This window comes from Dromaius novaehollandiae, chromosome 3 (genome assembly GCF_036370855.1).
Source record: "Dromaius novaehollandiae isolate bDroNov1 chromosome 3, bDroNov1.hap1, whole genome shotgun sequence".
NCBI classification, from domain to species: Eukaryota; Metazoa; Chordata; class Aves; order Casuariiformes; family Dromaiidae; genus Dromaius; species Dromaius novaehollandiae.
In genome coordinates, this window is record NC_088100.1 from 16,842,819 (window position 1) to 16,862,813 (window position 19,995).

At 47.6% G+C, this 19,995-nt stretch overlaps 1 protein-coding gene across 2 annotated transcripts in view; it reads right to left on the reverse strand.

Moving 5' to 3' along the window:
* Positions 1-8,038: 8,038 nt before the first annotated feature.
* HPCAL1 (hippocalcin like 1) overlaps positions 8,039-19,995 on the reverse strand; it is a 68,899-nt gene continuing 56,942 nt past the window's right edge. For both annotated transcript variants that reach the window (XM_026097211.2, XM_064508465.1), the window contains 3 exons: positions 12,894-13,296; positions 11,483-11,588; positions 8,039-9,197 (listed from right to left, as the gene is read on the reverse strand). In XM_026097211.2, coding sequence (XP_025952996.1) covers positions 9,100-9,197; positions 11,483-11,588; positions 12,894-13,271 — 582 coding nt within the window. In that variant the 5' untranslated portion in view covers positions 13,272-13,296 and the 3' untranslated portion in view covers positions 8,039-9,099. The remainder of the gene's footprint in view (positions 9,198-11,482; positions 11,589-12,893; positions 13,297-19,995) is intronic.

Here is a 19,995-nt window from a genome sequence, read left to right on the forward strand (position 1 = left end):
GTACTAATCTTGCTTGTTCAGCAGTGCTGGTCTGAAATTTGATAGTGTCTCTAAGCATTGAGCTGGCTCAGATTTGTGTTGCCAGCTGATCTGACCCTATGTATGTCCAGCTAATGCTGGTGGAGGCTCATGCATCCATACTGTCAACTACCAACTACCGTGCGTTTTTTTAACCTGAGCAGCTTAAATAGGTGCACAGTGCACTGTAACCTAAAGATGATAAGCCTCAAGCTTGGCCCTTGACAAGGAATGAAAATACTGTGCCTGTTCTCATAACCTCAATGCTGAGGACAAATAGCCAGGCTTTTCCAGATGACAGCAGCTTTCCTGACATATACAAAGGAGAAGAGCATCTCAGATAACCAAATGCGCTTGCGTTCAAAAAACACATCTTGGCCAGAAAAGGTTTCCAGCAGACAAGGCAGTTTGCATCACTCAAAATGATGGTTGCAACTTTTTGGGCAGGTCTGAAGTAGCCATGTGGTCTACAGAAAAGCCATGAGTAAGCAATTCATCCTGGCAAGATATCTGGCTGTTACTGTTGCCTCCTGCTCACAGACACTTTCAGTTGCGAGTACTCTTGTGGAGGTTTTTGGCAGTGCCCAAGTGCACAGGCACAGGGAAGGACCAAAATTACTGTCAATTGGTGCTAGCTCAAGAGTGAAAAAGAAGTTTAAAAAACCCAAGCAAAATAAGAGCACCAAAAATTTCAGCACTATGGAAGTAGTGTACAATGGTGGCTGGCATTGAAGAAAATAAAGCTAAAAAAATGAACATGGAAATGCAATGAAGAACACAAACCTAGCTGGCTGGTGGAGGAATGTCTTAGTGTCATCTTTTTGAGAATCAGATCCTGGAATATGGAAATTCATTGTAATTGTCCCTTATAGCCTCCTTCATCCCCTTGCTGTATCCTGGACAGTGTTGAAGAACCAAAAATGCAGGGAATCAAAGGCCCCATCCCCTCGTCTTCCTCCCCTCCAGGAAGGAGTAGCCCAGCAGGCTGCAGCACCAAGGCACCTTTTTGCTTTCTTCCACAGCCTGCCGTCCCTGGACAGACGGCGTGGCCACCGTCTCTCACAGAGCCACACATCTGCATCTCAGGGGGAGGGTTTTGGCCCACTCCAGTATCTTGCAAAACAGATGTTGTCTCAAAATTTTGCAGAGGTGAATGCTGGGGCTGTGAAGTTATTCAAAATGGAAAGTAAGGTTTTCTTCAACCAATTTTCTGTATTTTGAGAGGAAAAAGCAGTATTTCTGGCTCTTGTGGGGGTGTTCCCACAGCAACCAATGCTGCCCCAGCACCTGCTGCCTGGAAAGCGTCACCTGGGACCGCTGCAGGGCTGTGGCGGAGGCAGCGGCTGGTGGCTGGCATCTCCCTCTGCAGCCATCACCAGAAAACAGTACACTCTAAGGGGGGGGGGGGGGGGGGGGAACCAACGCATCCTGCTTTTTCCCCAGGTTCCAGCAGCAGTGCTGGCAGTTATCGAAGAGCCGAGCAGCTGTGGGGTTGGCAAGCTGTACTGATGAAGCCAGCCCATTGCTGGTACGGCCGTAGTTGCCTCGATCCTGGAAGACTCCTGCAGCGGCTCCCAAGAGCTGCAGTTTTGCCGGGGCGCTTGTGTGGGTAAGGGAGGGAGGCGAAGAGCTGCAGGCACAGGACTTGCCACAGTGCATGACCTGTATTTCTGCAATACCCACGCTGTCTCCCGGTCTGAGCAGGGCTGGGGATGGCTTTGTGCATTGTCCTGTTTGTGTGGTGGGGAAGGATGCGGTGCCATTGCCAGCCTTGTGCCGTACCCTGGCAATGTGCCATGCTTCAGCCATCATCAAGCCTGTTCACTGTGAGCCTTGCAAATATTCATAACGAAAGCAGAATGAAAGCATAGCCATGCAACACCATGCCCATGCAATACTTTAACATCTAAACCAGCTCAGTTTATTTTATTTCCTCCAAGGAAAGCACGTGCTATATTTGTGTGCATGATTATTAATGACATATTAATGCACATTCATTGCATTTATCTTTCCCTGAAGAACGAGCTGTCAGCACTGTGCCTGCTACCCATGGCATCCCCTGAAAAGTGGGATCAATTATTTATCCTGAAAGGGACTCAGAAAAGCATTGGAAAAATGAATAAAGAGGAAGGGGGAAAACCACAAGGAAAATAACACTGAATACTGACAGACACTCTCCAGCACTTTCCTGTTTAAAAAAGGTTCGGTCTCTGTCCAGAGGCAGCAGTGTAGGTGGGAGGTTTCTGCTATTCCTCTGTGGGTGCTCTGCACACACATGGGGATTTGGCCTTTTTTTCCAATTGTCCCCAAAACATTTTAAAAAATACTTGCCAAGAAATCTTGCCATTGGAGGAACAGCCACAGAGGAAGGCCAAACTTGGCACTTGGCAGCTAGCCCAGTAGTTGGGATGCAGGGACTGGCTATATTGTTCCTGTATTTTTTCCATATGAGACAACGGGCAATTATCCTAATTATACATGCTAGTTGGCAGTATCCTCTGAATCTGAGCACCTGAAGCATGTCTGCAAAGAACCCCCTGATTTCTCATATTTGATATTTGCCCTGCTTTATTCCTGCATTAGGTTTAACACCCACCTGCTGAACCATCTCAGTGAGGAGCATGTCCTCCAATGGAGCATGTCCGCATCCACTGACCCACATGCAATCTGCACTGTCACCATGAAGCGATCATGAGCTGGCCCTGAAGCTACCATCACATTAAAGATCCAGGAGAAAAGTTCTCAGAAGCAACCACAGGGTCCTGCAGAGTGAAAATGAGCTCCCTTTGGAGATACTGAGTGTCATTTACCTACTTTGGACTTCTCTTGTACTGAAAAGCACTCAGCATAGCATAGGATACAACCCTAACAGCACTTTGAAAAAGAGGACAATTGCTCTTGTACTCACCCACAGCTAAGACGTTAGCTAGGCAAGGCAGTTTGTGTTTTTCTCCTGTGTGAACAGGTCGAAAACTGTATTGGAGAGGTGCTTTAACATGTGTATAAAAGAAACTCACAGGGGTTTTCCCTAGTGAGGACAGGCTTGAGTAGAGACGTGCACAGCCACATGACTGGGCTTTTAGGAGAGCAAGCCTGGACAACCTCTGCTGCCAGATTGAACTAGGATAACATCTGGACTGGGGTGTCTAAGCCTTCATGGACCCTAACCGGCAGCAAGCTCTAGCCCGTGGACCTGGGTAGAAATGGGGCTGGCTGAATCTGTACCCAATGGCACAGCCAGTGTCTCGGAAGAGAGGGACTTTCTGGATTTTTGTTGTTGTTGTTTGAAACCAAAGGGCAAAGTGCAAACAACTACTTGGAAGAGGTCTTTGTGCAGCCCCAGGAAAGGCAACAGAAATTTTCTCTGCGGGCATCTTTAACAGGACAGGACACCATGTGAAGCAGCTGCAGCCAGCACTGGTGGGGAAAACCGGGCTCCCTTGAGTACACCTCAGGTGTGAGACTGCGCGTGGGGGCCAGGAGGGACCTTGTGTCCTGCTGTCAGGCGAGACACTGTTCCCCCTGCTGTAACCCAAACAATGGAGATTTTGGTTGGAGTAAGTTATTCCTCTCTCAGGGAAACCACCAGCGGCTGTGGCAGGATCCCAGAGGGAAAGTTGCCCTTGGAGGGTCCAAGGGGGCTGGCGTTGGGCCTCAGGCACTGCAACCAGGACCCTGCTGGTAAAGCAGGCAAAACAGGGCACTTCTCTGTGTATGCGGAAAGACCCAAATGTGGGGCTTTGGGAGGGTTAGCTGATGAGACCCATGGGAAAGGGCAGCACCGTTCCCCTGAAAGTGCCACTGTGCACAGGCATTGCATGTACAACAGATCACTGTTTTCGTGTGTCAGAGCAGAAGAAACATATCATTTCTGAGCATCCTGTGAAGGTAGGAGTGGAAATTAGGTGCAACATCTGGAGACCTCTCTTTGAAACAGCGCAGAGGCCAGGAGAGAGCCCGAGGTGAGCAGAGGCAGCAGATGCTCTGCCTGCATCCCTGTGCAGAGCCCTGCGCCCACCCTCAGCGCCAGCCCGTCGTGGTCACTAAACTGCCCTGAGACAGGTCCCCAGGCACATGCTGCCCCAGAGACAAAGCAGCTCCAGCCTCCTCTGGGGACCATGGAAATTTGGCACCCCAGCAAAGCCAGCCCTAGGAAAGACCAAGGGATCTGGGTGGGCCAGGGAAGGACCACAGAGAAGTTGGCACTGGCACCACCCCCTGCACCAGACTGTTAAAATAACCCATATGTCCTTGGAAAATGTGTACAACATGTCAGGTCTGGCTGTGGACACACCGGTTACCCTGATGCAGGCAGATCTCCAAAGCTTTTACACAGAGAGATGCTCTGCTCTTTTTTTTTCCCCTCTTTTTCTTCTCCTTTTCCAGTGAAACACCTCCCCTCCCCAAAGTGATAACATCAGTTATCAGGTTCATCAGTAATATATGTGACTTCACACAGTCTGGGGATCTCAAAATGCCAGTCTGCCCACTGGACCATTAAAATAGATGTCTGCTCCTAACCTTAAATATGAATAAAGGGTGCCCTGCGTAATGGATTGAGGACTATTTGATAGAGACCATCTGCCCAATAGCTACAGAAATGACATGTTGCTCTTCACAAGAGTTCATTACTCAGAGGCTAATGCTATAAAAACGTTGCAAGGGGCCTTATTTAAAAACAAATGGCTAATGCAAACCCGACAACAGAGAAACACAGGACCGAATCCAAGCACCTCTGCCACCCAGGCAGCAGTTACGCTGCAACCAGACAGACACTAACTTAATTTGAAAGGCAGTGACATAATTCTGAATTAGCTTAATAGGACCTGCAATTCCAACAGAAAAGCCTAAATTTATGTAGTAATTACCCAGAGCTTTTAGAGTTCGAGATACGTCTGTGGCGAGAAAACAATTACAGTTTATAAAAGGGTGGTAAAAATGGACCTGTGGATGCCTTTTATTTTTTTTTTGTTAAACTCCACTTTTGCTAAGTTAGACTGCTTTTGATTAAACATACAGTTGGCCAAAACACCCAAACCACTTAACAAACTGAAGTTTTCTATTATTTCCTTGGACGTTATTTCATAAGTGATTTATGCATTTATATTAACCGCCTCCCCCCAAGCACCCCCTCACCAGAAGGACCCACCCAGCAGACGGCTTGGCCGTAAACCTCTGCCTCCCTCAGAGCTTCTCATTGATTCCTCCAGGCTTCTCCCCTGCTTTTTGAACTTCGCCTAGATCAATGCTGAAATGAAACATTCTGGCAGACAAGCCTGAAAATTACTCTCTCATTCCTCATTACCTGTCAGGAAAGCAGATACGTTCTCAAAGGAGCTTTTCAAAGCGGAGCCAAGCTTTTCAAAGTTAGCGAATGATTGAAGATGCACAACTTCAGCCTCTGAAGCAGGTCTGCTTTCCTTAAGACAGCTGCTTGGCACATGCGGCTGAGCCCCTTTCCAGGACTTCGCTGGCCTTTAATCAAAAGGTTTCTGTGCTGGCAGCTGCTTTGGGAGAGCTCAGCCTGCCTCGCCAGTCTTCAAAGCTCTCACCAGCGCCCCAGGAGCCACGCGTGCCCACCTCTCCCAGGCGGCCTGCTCGACGGTGCTCCAAAGGGGGAGCTGGGCTGGAGCCCGGCACGTGCACCCAGTGCAGCTTGCTGTGGAAACGGGCCCGGCCCTCGCTGCCCTGCACACGTCACAGAACCACAGAACGGTTGGGGTTGGAAGGGACCTCTGGAGATCATCTAGTCCGACCCCCTGCTCACGCAGGGTCACCCAGAGCACGCTGCCCAGGATCGTGTCCAGATGGCTTTTGAGTATCTCCAAGGATAGAGACTCCACAACCTCTCTGGGCAACCTGTGCCAGTGCTCAGTCACCCTCACAGTAAAGAAGTTTTTCCCCATGTTCAGACAGAGCTGCCTGTGTTTCAGTTTGTGCCCATTGCCTCTTGTCCTGTCGCTGGGCACCATGGAGAAGAGTCCGGCTCCATCCTCTCCACACCCTCCCTTCAGATACTTATACACACTGAGAAGATCCCCCCTCAGTCTTCTCCAGGCTGAACAGGCCCAGCTCTCTCAGCTTTTTCTCGTAGGAGAGATGTTCCAGTCCCTTCCTCACCTGAGTAGCCCTTTGCTGCACCCACTCAAGGAGCTCTGTCTCATACTGCAGAGCCCAGCACTGGACCCAGCACTCCAGCTCCGGCCTCCCCAGGGCTGAGGGCAAGGATCACCTCCCTCCACCTGCAGGCAATGCTCTGCCTAATGCAGCCCAGGCTACTGTTGGCCTTCTTGGCCACAAGGGCAAAATTGGGGAACTAGTGGGTGACAGGAAATCGAAGCCCAAAATATCAAGCCCAGGACCGGAAAGCCTAAGGCAGCAGCGAGAAAGGCAGAAGAGAGGAGATGTGTGACTAGGCAGACAGGTGGCTTGCCAGCCTGCAGGACTAGCCCCACAGAGGACAGAGCGCTTTCCGCCCAGGGAACGCCGGCACGCCTCAAAGCAAAAGGTCTGAAGTCAAAGAAATGGGATTTTTTGGCCAAGAAACTCAAACGCTGACATTTTGATTCGCTGAAAACAAAGTCATAATGAGCTTTTTGTAATAAGTGGTTTTTTTGTTTGTTTGTTTGTTTTTTTAAGAAGAGGAGTTTGGGCTTTTTGAACAGTTACTCAAACTTGCCATTCCCCAAAGACAGAAGCTTGGAAAGCGGTAGAGATGAGATAGCAGGAAAAGGTGAAAAAAGGACGACTTTTATAAGTAGACAAATGATGAGGGAAGAACCGATGGCATTTTAGAATGCGAAACCAAAACAGTTTTTAGATCCTTGGTACCTAAAAAAGCATATTGCACAACATTTGACTAAAAATATAACTGACTCATTTTAAGATCCCACAAACAAGCCATGCGTTCGAACGCTGTGGTCTCTCTCGGAGGCACCGTCCTGCCTCAAGGTCAGAGATGTTTTTGCACATTCCTCCAAGTACCGACACATGCCCAAGTCCACTGAGGCAAATCTACTGCTGCTGTAGGACCAGTGACCTCGTGCATCTAAATAACCAAATACCTAGTCCATGCAAAAAGTACCATTAGTGTAAGAGCATCTGCAGCAATTTTAATACTGTAGCATTTTCCTGCAGACAAAATGAACATAAATAGGCTAGAGCTAGACCATAAACAAACAACTATGGAACATTTTTTGTATTACTTTGGGTTCTTTTGCTTGGCTTGCCCAGGGAAAGCAAACAGATTTCTGATTAACTTCACTTTCAGGGTTTTGCTTGTCAGCAGGGTGTTGCAGTTGAAAGCAGTGTTGGCTTAATAGCTCAAATTTGAATTTCTAGAAAAAAAAAGAAATGAAAACACTTCTCTGCTTTGCAGCGCTGACATGTCTGTATTTTAGCCTGAGTTTGACCTACCAATGCACCTGCATTTGGATTCTGCATGCATCTTCTTTTTTTTTTAAGCAGTAAAAGTACTGACACTTAACTAGTGCTGTGATTTAGCAGGTTATCCTACACAGCACAAATCCCTCAATTACCTGCTTAAAATTAAGCTAATGCCTAAGCATTTGTTGATACTTCAGTTATTTTGCAAAAAGGACAGACTTCAGCAGCTGCTTGCAGGCTTGACAAACATGGAGGAAACCGCTTTCCGTGCCACCGGGGTCAAATATTATTCCTACAGCACAGGCCTAGGAACAAGGTGTCTATTTGTACAGGCAGGAATAAGGTGCATCTCTCTTTGAATAAAAAGGCCGTGGTACTCAAGGGCAGTCGGGAAGAGGTGGGAGACGCGGCGTTGAGCCAAAGGAGAGCAAGGAGGACCAAACCGCTACGGAGAAGGGCTCCCGCATCCTAATACCTCTAAGTTTCCTGGCTTTAGTGCAGCAGGATCCCCAGGAAGACACAAACTTACAAGGAAACACGTCTTGGCCAAAATGAGGACGTAGGAGCCAGTCTCACCCTTCAGCCACATATGGGATTATACAAATTTGTTGCACGGGTTAAAACAAGACAGGTATTGACAAGAAAAGTAGTCTTTTATTTCAATTATTATTTCTTGGCATTAGGCAGATATTAAATAACACTGGAATGCACAAGACTATTAACATATTGACAGCAAAAGGTAGGAGGTGTAGCAAAGTTGAGGACAGCAGTGCGAGTCACGTCACCTCATTTCACTCAAAAGCCATTTAACGCAGCAACCACCAGAAAGTAGGACTCCACTGAGAAATACAAAATTAGGATTACTCCTTTCAGGTCTTTTGTTAATACAGTAACGCTGGAACAATCAACAGTAAAAATGAACAAATATCTGCATTCAGTAATTAAACAGAGTGAAATATCCACAAACTGCTAGTCATGCATTTCTTTTTGAACAGCAATTTGCTAATGCATAAATATCACAAAAAACAATCTCCAAGATTTGAATAAATCACAGACAACTAGAAGAAACGAAGCTTGGATTCTATTTTATGCCTTAAATAGATGACCTAAATATTTAAAATTTTACTTCACCATATATATATAATTTATATATATATTAAAAGAAAGTAAAGACCATTAGATAAGTGCAAGCAATTTTCCTCAAAAAGAAAATTGGAACCATGCCCAGGAAAGCTGCTTTTTTTTTTTTTTTTTTTGAACTTTCTACTCCATTCAGTCCACATTTTTTACATAGTTATTTCTGAAGCAAAATAAATTATCTACCATCTGCTATGTTGGATAAAAGTCCTACCTAGCATCTCCTCAGGACTACTGGAACATCATCTTTCTTATAGACTAAGTGAAGTGGTATCTCACCAGCAATTTGAACTCTTTGTATCTGCATGTAAACATACCTTTCAATTAACATTACATGTGTAGAGTGAATCATAACATTACAGGGAAGCAGAAATGGAGCTGCCGGAGGAGAGCTGCACTGGTGTTAGTGGGAGGAGCGAGGGCCGTTTCACTCAGACACACACAACCTGGCGATGGGATCTGATCCGCTAACTGTTGAGGAATGATTGAGAAGGCATCCGTTTGCGAGCAAAGCTTGAACGACAAGCCGGGATTCTCTTTGCAAACTGTCCAGTTTAATCAGAATTGGCTCGCACTGCTCGGGTCGCACTGTAACAACCGCACGATGGAGGGATCGCTCTTGGCACCTTTAATGAACTCTTCCAGGGACAGTTTACCTTGAAGGGAGGAAACACAAAAGAGAGAAAAACAGTCATTTGTGCTGCCACCATCACTGTAGCTTAAAAAAACGCTACTCACAGAAGATTTAGAAATATATGTATATTTAATTTATTGCAAATGCATCTTGGGGAACTTTATAGCGCAATGTACCACAGTCAAATCCTTCTCCAGCCCTTCTGCCCAGATGCATTCTTTTTCGGTAAAACAATCTAGGATAATAAATGACATTTTTTATTTTAAAAGACATCACCAAATAAAAAAACAACTGCTCTAATATTGTTTGTCAGTTTTTGCCTTGAACCAGATTACACAAATTGCAGCGAAACACTAATACAAGGCATGGCACCTGAATACATGCATGCTCTAAAAATGATGTCCATGTTATATGACATTTTAGATTTAAACATCCCAAATCTCTTCACTTGGCACTGCGATGGCTTGCTGTGGCATGTAAGGTTGAACAGCGACGGTTTCTCCTACACTTAGGGACCATCTGTGGGACCTGCTGGCTGTGCAGGACGGGGACGCTGCACAGGGCAGACCGAAAAGCCAACCTTGGACAAGCCCTGCTTTCCCACACCTCACTTGGGCGCGTTTCTGGTTTACAAATCTGCTTTTGGCTGCATTCACCGGCTGGGACTGACTGGATGTAAACCCGCGGCTCTGACCGGCGCGTCCCTGGAGGAGCGGAGGTGAGGCACGACCGTCCCCGAGCCCCGGCTGCGACACCCCGCGGCGCAGCACAACCTCCCGCGGGAACAGGGGAAAGGACTGGACCCAGTGTCCGGCACCCAAATCAGGTAAAGTGTGGAAAAATGAGTAAATGTCCGTTCTGTAGAAACACACAGAAGCTCAAAAACAGATGGTACGCTTCTACCTTAGCTCCAGGTTTTTCAGCTAATGCTTCCAAATAAAGTGTTTTGCTAAGTTTTTGTTAGTCTGGAAGGAGTACTTGTAACTCTTAGGAAGTTTACATTTTCCCCTTTCCTTGCAATACTTCAAAGAAAAGCACAAATCAAGATCCGCTAGCAATGTCCAAGAGTCAAATGGGGAACAAGAAACATTTCAAGCCATTAAGAGCACATGTACAAGATATCTTTCTCCATCCCACCGAACTACCTGCTGGGGGAGCGAGCCCAGCTCACGGGGAGCCTTTCCAAGCCTCAGCCTGTTGCCCACCTCAGTGTGCGCACTGCGTTACTGAGCAACGCACAGGGCTGGTGTTTCACGGGGAACAGGATGACGCTGTTTCAGTTACAAAGTGCCACAGATGGAGGGTGTACATGGCAGGATTTGCAATCGCTACTCCGTTGCACATCTGCATGTGACACTTTCCACAGAAAAAAAATTTCTTTAATCACATTACGTTATGGCTCTCCACATACAAAGTCACGGGATCAAGTGTTGGTCTTGCTGAAGTCAAAGGTAAAACACTCGAGGACGTTAGCAAGGCCAGGACTTTACCCTACAGCGGTGGTAGCAGATGCCAAAATGCAGCTGTAAAATTCTTCTAAATAAAAAACAGCCTTTCTATACAGAAGGTCATATTTTTACAAGTCTGCATATCTCAGCATAGATCAGATAGACTCAACTAAATCCTCACTCTCACTGAAAATATCTCCTTTTTCAGCAGGAAAGGGCTCCGAATTTCTGGCCCGGTTGCTCCCTGCGTTATCAAACACACACGCCACCAAGCGAAGTCGTCCCGGCGGCCAAGGGCCGGCAGGGACGCTCTCGCCTCGGGCCACCGAGTGGGGTGATTCCCAGGGCAACCTCCACCTCCGACAGGACACGGGGGAACATCGTGGCAGGCTGATGGCAAGAGGGTTTGTTTTTGGAGGTCCCAAGCCGCCCGGTCGGCTCCGCGGTGGCGCGAGGCCTTGGCAGAGAGAGCCAGGACGCCTGCTCGCCGCCCTGTGTGTCTCCCGAGCGGCGTCGCAGGGCCGGCTGCTCCCACGGGACAACGGCTGCACACCGCGTGCTCTACCCGCCAAGAGCTGCACGGGCACCTTCCTCCCGACACCTCCTCATCCTCGCCTACAGCCCTATGCTCACGTGGTTTTTCTTCCTTTCCCCCTCGCCGCCTCTTCATCCTCTCCCCATGGCCTTCCTGGTCCTCTGACAACCTAGCCGTGCCTTGGCTGTCCCTTCCCCTTGCCACCCTCTTTTCTGTCCTTACTACCTCAAAAAGCCCCTTGCCTGTCTCCCACCAGCTGCTGCTCGTGCCGGGCTGGAAAAGCTTTATCTCGAAGGCTACGGACGGGTGCTGGTGGGGTCGTACCGTCATTGTTTGTGTCCATCTGTCTGAAGATCTTGTCTGTTCGCTTCTCTGGAGTGGATTCATCTTCTGGCATTTTCATTACCGACGAAACCATTTTGTAGATTGCCTGAGTATTAAAAAAAGAGATATGGCAAAAACACAACCCAAGCTATAAAGCATCAGGACTCAGAAAAGGAATTTAAGCCTGTAGCAATAAAAAGTGCAGCTGACCCTGGCAGGCAGCTGCTGGACTTCATAAACCAAAACAAATAGGGATTTCAGGCTCCAGCTTTTTTTAGCTCTCTTCTCTGCATTCATTTGCACTTCAGAGAAGCCCCACCACTAGGTCAGTTTAACAGAAGGTCAGAATTTAGATTAATGTGCAAGGGAGACTGAGCTAAAATACAGAAGTTAAGACACCGGTGTGTAAGTCTGTTTTCTGCAGTCGGGGTAAGTAATCATCTCTTTGGTTGGCTGTTAACACACACACAGGTATACATGTGCGTGGGTGCATGCCCTACATGCAAATATGAATATATACAAATAGGGGGACTTCTTTGAGGAGGGGTAAGGAAACACACTTCCAGGCTCACAAGAATATGAATAAGGACCTTTTCACCCACTTGAGAGGTCCCACACCTGCAACCCTAATTCTCTCATTAAATTATCCCTGCTCAGCTCTGAGGAGCGACAACCAGCCCGCTCTCTAAGTGCGTCACATTTTTCACAATGCCTATCAAAGCGTGTCGGAGATGCTGAGCATAGCTGCGGTTTGGCTACGCATCAGCTATGGCTGGGACGGCAAGCAGCCCTCGTGGGAGGCCAGACCACCGGCGGGCACGTTCAGCAGGAGCTCACCAGGCCAGACCCCCCCGGGGCAATCGGCTTGCTTTGGTGTGCCTGCCCCATTCCCCGACACCATGAGAGTGACACGAGCCGTAAGGCAGTGTCCCCGGGCATCCGCGGGCTGGGGGGACCGTCTTTCACTTTCTGTGTTCTGAGCTCCTGTTTATTCAGATTCGAAATTTCAAAGTCTGTGGTACTAAGTTGGAGATTAATCAGGTCAGTAATATTTGCATGTAGGTATTTTTGATACTGTCAAAACCACATGAAAAATATCCCCAGGGAGAGCCATAAGATTTTGGCTCAGGTCCATTTCTGCAGAGACGCGTCTCTCTTGGACCCTTTATTCATGTGCACCTTGCGGGTCTAGTCACCTTTACGAACCGCCCTTTCGGGGCGGTGCCCTCAGGAGCCCCCTCAGGAACCTGTTGCCGGGAGCCCTCCTTCTGCCCGGCAACAGCAGCTGTTCTCCAGCACCAGCTGTTGGCAAGAGGCACCCAGTTATTCACGGCAGGCGCCTCCAGCTCCAGGTGTCTCCAGGGTAGGAGGTCACAGCAACACAAATTTGAAAACAAGGACCATGCCTCACCTGCACTATTTCTAGCATTTCACCGCGGCTGATGTACCCATTGCCGTCCAGGTCGTACATGCTGAAGGCCCACTTCAGCTTCTGCTCCAGCTTGCCCCGAGAGGTGACGCTCAGGGCGATGATAAATTCCCTAAAGTCAATCGTCCCATCGCCGTTGGTGTCGAACGTGCGGAACACGTGCTCCGCAAACTTGGAGGCATCGCCGTAGGGGAAAAAATTGGCGTATATTTTTTTGAACTCTTCCACAGTCAAGTGCCCCGTGGGGCAATCTTTGAGGAAGCCCTTGTACCACTCCTGCAGCTCGTGGTCCGTGAACTCGGTGTTCTCCCGCAGGTCCTGCAGCACCTCGGGGCGCAGCTTGCTGTTCTGCTTGCCCATTCTCCTCGGCGTTCAGCTCTCGCTGCTGGGGAGCAAGAGAGCAAGGAGGTCAGCCCAGCAGCACGCAGCCACGGCCACCGCTAGACGCCCAGGGCCGCTCCCACCCGCACAGAGAGCGAGTGTGTGAAATACAGGCCACCTGGGTACAGGGCAGAGGGCACACCACCAGCAAAAGAAAGTGCCCAGCTATTTGATCAACCTTTTCCATTAGAAAAATACCTTCATTTAACCTCTCTTGCTCTCCTTGAGGTCCTCTCAGTTACTGGTACACCTTGGCAGGTGGAGGGAAAAGGGAAGACTGTTTGGGCATCACCTACATAGTCTTCATTATTTTATTTCTATGCTATAGCCCCGCTCCTTCTCTACCACACAGTTTGCGATGCCCAGGCCTGGATCCCAGTTCACTCGTTCCTGGACCACCCTGAACATGCTGATGGGCTATGACCAAGCAGGAGCTGGTATGGACAGCAATGGTGATAAAAAGTGTAACCTACACGGCAAAGGGACAGTGACCTTGGGAGAAACAACAGGCAGGACGGGCCGGCAGCTTGACGCCAACCCTCATTAACAGGGGTCAGATACCCTTCGAAACCTTATTTCCACCCTCCTCACGTTGCCTCCTTGCACGCCTGGCCCAATCACAGCAGCAGCCAAAAGCCTCCCCCGCGCAAGTGTACGTGTGAATTCTCTGCCTTCCTAGATAAGCAGAAAAACAAGCTTTTTAAAACAAAGTGTTTGGCAAAGCAGCCGGGGAAGTGACTGTATAGCCCTCACAGGGGCATTTATCAGGAAAACTGAAAAGGTCCAACTTCTCTTCAGGCTTATCGGGTTCTGTATTTTTATATAAGCTTACTCAGGAGCAGTCTAATATTCCCCACCGTGGCAAAAGACACTTTACCCTGACGATTTTTTCAGGATTTCAGGAGGGAGCTGGGTACAGTAAATACCCCAGCCCACTGGAAAGGGCACTTACAGCTGAGCTGAGTTTGTCCCCTCGTGTGGCAGCACCAGCGCTGCGTGGGCACCTGAGCAGCAGAGATGGTCCTGCAGCAGCAAAGCCTTTGGCAAAATGAAAGATGGGCAATGCATACTTTAAAAAAAGATATGATGGTGTATTTTTGGCTGCGTGAGAGGCAGGGGCACGGCTATGTGCCAACGCGCCAACACGCGGAGCAACGCGGATCAGCGCTGCTGACTCCCAACCCTGACTCAATAGGTTCTTCACGTGCAGCTGCATTTCCTTTTCCAAACTGAAGAGGTCTGACAAAACACAAAATTGCAATCTGTAGGAACCTCACTAGAAGGTACTCACAGTGGCAGCACTGGGGTTTATTCACAAGGTTTGCACAAAGCCAAACCCAAGTCTCCACAGCTGAAAGGGCCGAGTCCTTCATAAATGACACTGCTTTGCACAGTCTTCTATGGCACTGTTACACCAGCTCAAAGCCAGTGCAGAAGGCATGTCAGACACAGACCAAAGCACACGGGTTGCTACACAGTCCCATTCCTTAAAACTGGCAAACAGGAAGAGCTGAGCGACAAAACATGCAGACACAAATGTAGGGAAAAGATAATGTAAGAGGGACTAAGCACTTCCCAGACAGTAACAATCCCACCCATGCATCAAAACCAAAAAATGTTAAAGGTCAGCAAAAAATAAGTTGCTGCACAGCAGAGAGATTAGGAATAGCTGAATTTAACCTCATTTTATTTTTATTCCAGTTATTCTCTGCATTGCCTCAGCAATGTAAAAAATCCACATCCTGCTCTGTGGCTTAATGGTCAGAAAAAAAAAAAAAAAAACCAAACAGCCAGCCGCACCTTAATACAATGCATCAAGCTTAACGGAAAACTGTGTTATCACTAGCACTTCTACTTTCTATAAAAGCTGCAAATGTTTCAACTCAAAGCCTTATTTTTGTCCACTTCACTGCACAGTTTTTCCAGGCCCCTGACATATCCCTGCTTGCTCCCAGCCTGCAGGGAAACGAGAGGTCCCAGTGCCTGCCAGGGTCAGTGGTTAGGGGAGCACAGGGCAGCCCTCCAGTTAACCACCAGCTCCCAGCTGCGCCTGCTTCCTCTCCATCTTCGAATCTCCCCTGCTCCAGATATTCATCCTTGCTGTGCTGAGAGCAGAAAATACAATATTATACTCTGTTGCAGTCAATTTGCAGAAAACAGTGCCTCGGAGCAAATAACTGATCAACCATGGTTCTGTTTTAAAAGCAAAAATCCTAACATTATGTTTCTGTCCTTTAGGGAAGAGATTCTTCTAGTTTCTGTCCTGTGGTGAATCTCCTCGCTTTAAGCTGCTTGAGCGCTTCGTAGGAGCCCAGCTCAAGGGCAATCTGCCTCGCCGGCAGCTTTCTCCCAGGCTTCACCACGCTTCGGTGAGATCCTGGCACGGGGGCAGGACTGTCAGTGGCAGAATCCCCTTAACGCAGGAGCAGGACTTTCAGCAGAAATAAAGCCAGCTTTAATCATGGCGTGCACAGGGTGGCGGGATGCACAATAGACCTTAAAACTGGCAGTCACAAGAGGTCTGAAAATGATTAATATAATTTCTCCCTTTTCCTGCAAGATCTTTATCAATCCTACTTAAGATGCTAGACAACATGCCCCTAGATGCTAGACAACAGAAAAAGGTAAAACGTATTAACTTCACTTACTTGAGTTCACTACTTCTAGTAGTGGTAAGATACATCCTACTATTAGGACGGATACTCATTTAATATCAGCTTCAAAAACTTTACGTTTGAGTAGTCTTTGCATTCAACAAATCACAGATCATTTCAACCCTTCCTCTTCTTTTAGATCGTATTATAACAGAAATGTAATGTGCAAAGCTCTAAACACAATCCTTTTTAGCATATGGGCTTCTAAAAAGTCTTTGTAATGTGTTCAGCCCAGATATAACCCCGCAGTAGTTGTAACCAATTTGTTGAGAATAATTAAATAACCACCATTAACATTAATTTATTAAAGCACATCTGAAAAACAGCTCTTAGATGTGAATTGTGTTTCAGGTAGCTCCTACAAAATGAAATACTTAAATATCTCATTAATCATGCCAGAAACCCCTGCTGCTAGCATCCAACCGACATTTCGTTCGATTGCTCTGAAATGCTTTCATCAACTCAGCTTCCAGGGGCTCCGCGCATGGTTTCGCCACGAGGAGCCCAGGGAGCGGGCTGGCGGCGGCCCCGGGGACGGCGAGCTCAGGGCAGCCTCGTGGTTAGGGCTGTGCTGGCTTCAGCAAGTCGCTGCACGCCAAATCCCTCGCGGCCGCCGGCGTGCCGGGGCCGGTGGCAGTCAGAAAGGGCCACTCAACATGAGCTGGGGATAGCAGGTAACCCATGCGATGCCTCAAGTTCTTCCCGACTAGGTGCACGGCAGCTTGTGTGTCTCGGGAAAGGAGCCCGCTGTTTTTCCTGTGCCCCCCACCAGCCTTTAGTGCGGGGGGCTATTTAGCCAGCAGAAAAAGAAGTTACGTTTGCACTGCCCATGCAGGAGCAAAGAAATAATCACAGAAATGCTTTTGAAGTGATTAGAGAAGAAAAAGCTTGGAAATGTCATGGCAGACCAATAGACTTTACAAGTGCATCGCTGCTCACAGAAGTGTTCAGTCACGTAAAGCTCAAATAGGGGAAAATGCAGATGAATTTTTGCTCCAGTTTCATGCTAAACTGTTGGTTAAAATTCTGCCATGCTGTTGCCTGCCTGTATACCCTGCATCAGCAGTCAGAGGTACCAAGCACGCAGCCAGGTTAGGAACCAAGATGTTGGTTCTCTCTCATGCTAGAGAATTTCCATCTGAACTTTTATATCCTCTGTTCTTCTAGGATCACCAAAAAAAGGCAATAATCCAACAGCAAAATCCTAGCAATGAGCAAAAAGTCTTTTTACTCATTGATGCAAGTTATTAATCATGCAGCACAACATGAACAACCACAGCTAACTCCAAAATAGCTAAACTGGCAATTCTGTAATTTTCACAGTAAATGGACTGCTTGTCAGCAGCTGTACACTAAAGTGTTTCAATGACAAAGTCCATCCTACTTTTTAAATCAACTCTCAGTTGACCACTAGTTATTGTAAGAAGCAGCCTTCTCGCACATAACCCAGAAAGTCAGGAGACCAAATCTGCTTTTATTTCAAACCTTCTGAAGGCAAAAATTCTTTGAACTGAATTCCTGATGGGATTCTGTTAGTGAATCAGTTAAGGCTGCAAAAGGAGAAATGTCTACTTAGAGATACACTTCCATGTGCAAACCTCCTTGGATACTGATTTAGTGTTAATAAAAAGAGTAAAATTTATGAAATGCCTGTCTGTAGGACTGTGGTGCTCTTCAGCAGAGAAAGACAGCACACAGAGAAATACAATAAGTAATTTTTATATAATCTGAGCTATTTACTTTGCAGGGGGAAATCGAGCACCATTCACCTCACAGTGCTCAGTTACAAAACACGAAGAGCATGTCCAAGATCCATGATGGTCCTGAAGCTGCAGCACAGCTGCAATCCTGCACCTCTGGGATTGCAGGGGCCCAAAGCAAATGAAGTGCATAAGCAAGGCATCAAACATCATTCTGAGATGGTCTGAAACACAAGAGCTGTTCCCATACTGATGGAAAATTCCTTATGAAAACAGCTGGAGCGTCAGTTCAACCTCTGATCCCTTCCTCCGTGGGATGCGGAAAAAGAGATGAAGGGACTCAGCCCACCGTGGCCATGTGAGCGTCATGTTAAGAAAGACTTTGCTTGGAGATAGCATCAAGACTCCTTTTTCTATGGCCAGGCAAAGATGAGAGCCATGGAGAGGTCCTGCCCTCAGGGGCAATTCAGCTGGCACTGCGCCTCACGTGCCCGCAGCAGGGCAGCCTCCCTGCGCTCCCGGCGAGGTCCTGCGGCCAAGAGGGGAGAAGAGAATGGGGACCGTGGGGCTGGAATGTGACTGGAAAAAAAGATCAGCTAGTTCTGACTGTTTTTTTGCAGCTTGGTCTTTGTATTAAAAAAAAGAAAAAAAAAGAAAAAAAAAGCGCTATCCCAAATAAAAGCTAAAGATCTGTGCTGTCACACTTGTGCAATACCCTTGGGATGAACATGCTGCACTCTCTGCACTGCTGTTATTAGAAAGTCTCTCTTGAGCCAGTACCTCTTTGGCTCACTGTACACCAACTTTTACCAGCCCAGTTTATGCAGAAGCTTATTGAAGGTGGCTGAGGCTCCCATGAACCAAGCCACGAGAGGGAGACAGTTTCTCACGCTCTGTGCCCGATGCATCCCTTCGGGTACTTGATCGAACTAGTAGTCACAAATACTTAATAGTATAAAAGGCCAAATTCAGCACTCGCCAGGACCCCCAGCTCATTGCATACCACTTTATTATATAAACTTTATTTTTGTTGCAAAAAAAATGGAGGAAAGCAGCTCTACACCTGGCCCAACACCCCCATCCTCCCTTTGGAGACCCTGCAATACTGCCCGCACCTCTGGCTTGGGGGGCTGCAGCGCTGGGGGGAGCTCGCAGAGTGGCGGGATCGCCTTGCCACGTCCCGGGGCCAAGAGAAGAGCAATAACCACACCATCAAACAGTTACAGTTTCGCTGAGATCACGTAGCAAACATGCTGCAAAATGGGATTATACAGATATTTTCTAGATCCCTTTTTGCCCAGGGACAGTCAACAAGCCGAATCTAGACAGCGAGGGGCAGTGTCCAACTACGTGGGCCTGGGACAGATAACGAACTCTCAAGTAAAGAGCAGATTTTGTTATACATTTTAATGCCAGTATCCTAAGCAACGAGGGCTGCAATAGACAGCTACAGGATATACAGATACGTTGCTATAGATATCTGGTCCTTCCTGGTAAATTCACGCGAACCTCTTTCCTGCCCCACGGCGAAAGCAGCACAACCCGTTACGTAACAGCTACCGCAGCACCGGCTTCACATTTACAAGCTACCCGTTTGGGGCCAAAAGTACACCTTTGGGTAAAGTGGAAACGCAACAAGAAGTATTTCCACATCTTTAGAAGTTAATAATGGAAACAGTTAGACAAAAGAAAAATCATGATCCAAAATAACACGAGAAATTCCCCCGCAGACTTCAGAGCAGAAGTGCTGCAGGGTTAAAACCTGAGAGATTCGCTTCAGTGAGAGCCAGGGCTACTTCCTCTGCTGTCTTTGTTGAAACAGAAAGAAAAACAAAGCCGATGAGAAGGCGAGCAAAGAACAAAATGTGAATACTAGGAAAATTTTCAACTTCTTCACTTTAAATGATCAATCGTGTTTTTATTTAAATAAGAAGTGTTGCCTCCTTGCAACTTACTTTCAAGCCAGATCATCTTCAAAAGCTTATCATAAAAAAGCGGGTGAAGGGAAATGACCACCACCTGCACCACCCACATCTTCACATGCAGAAAACTCAGCAACAATTTGGGTATCCAAGCTGAGCAGCCGGCAGAAAGGCGCAGCGAGCTGGCCACATAGCTAGAGCTTTATTACTCTGAAAGTTTAACCACAGACATGTACATGGGACTACTAAGTGATCCTGAAAACCTGATCCCATGTCAGGGAGCATAAATTAAAACGATTATGGTAACTATCTATTCCCCCAGCTCTCCAAAGACAGACACAGATCCAAAGGTGCCAATCCTGCGAACAGCTATGGGAAAAGGGTATTTTTAGGACGGCTCATTGATTTCATGGAGTCAGCTGCAACC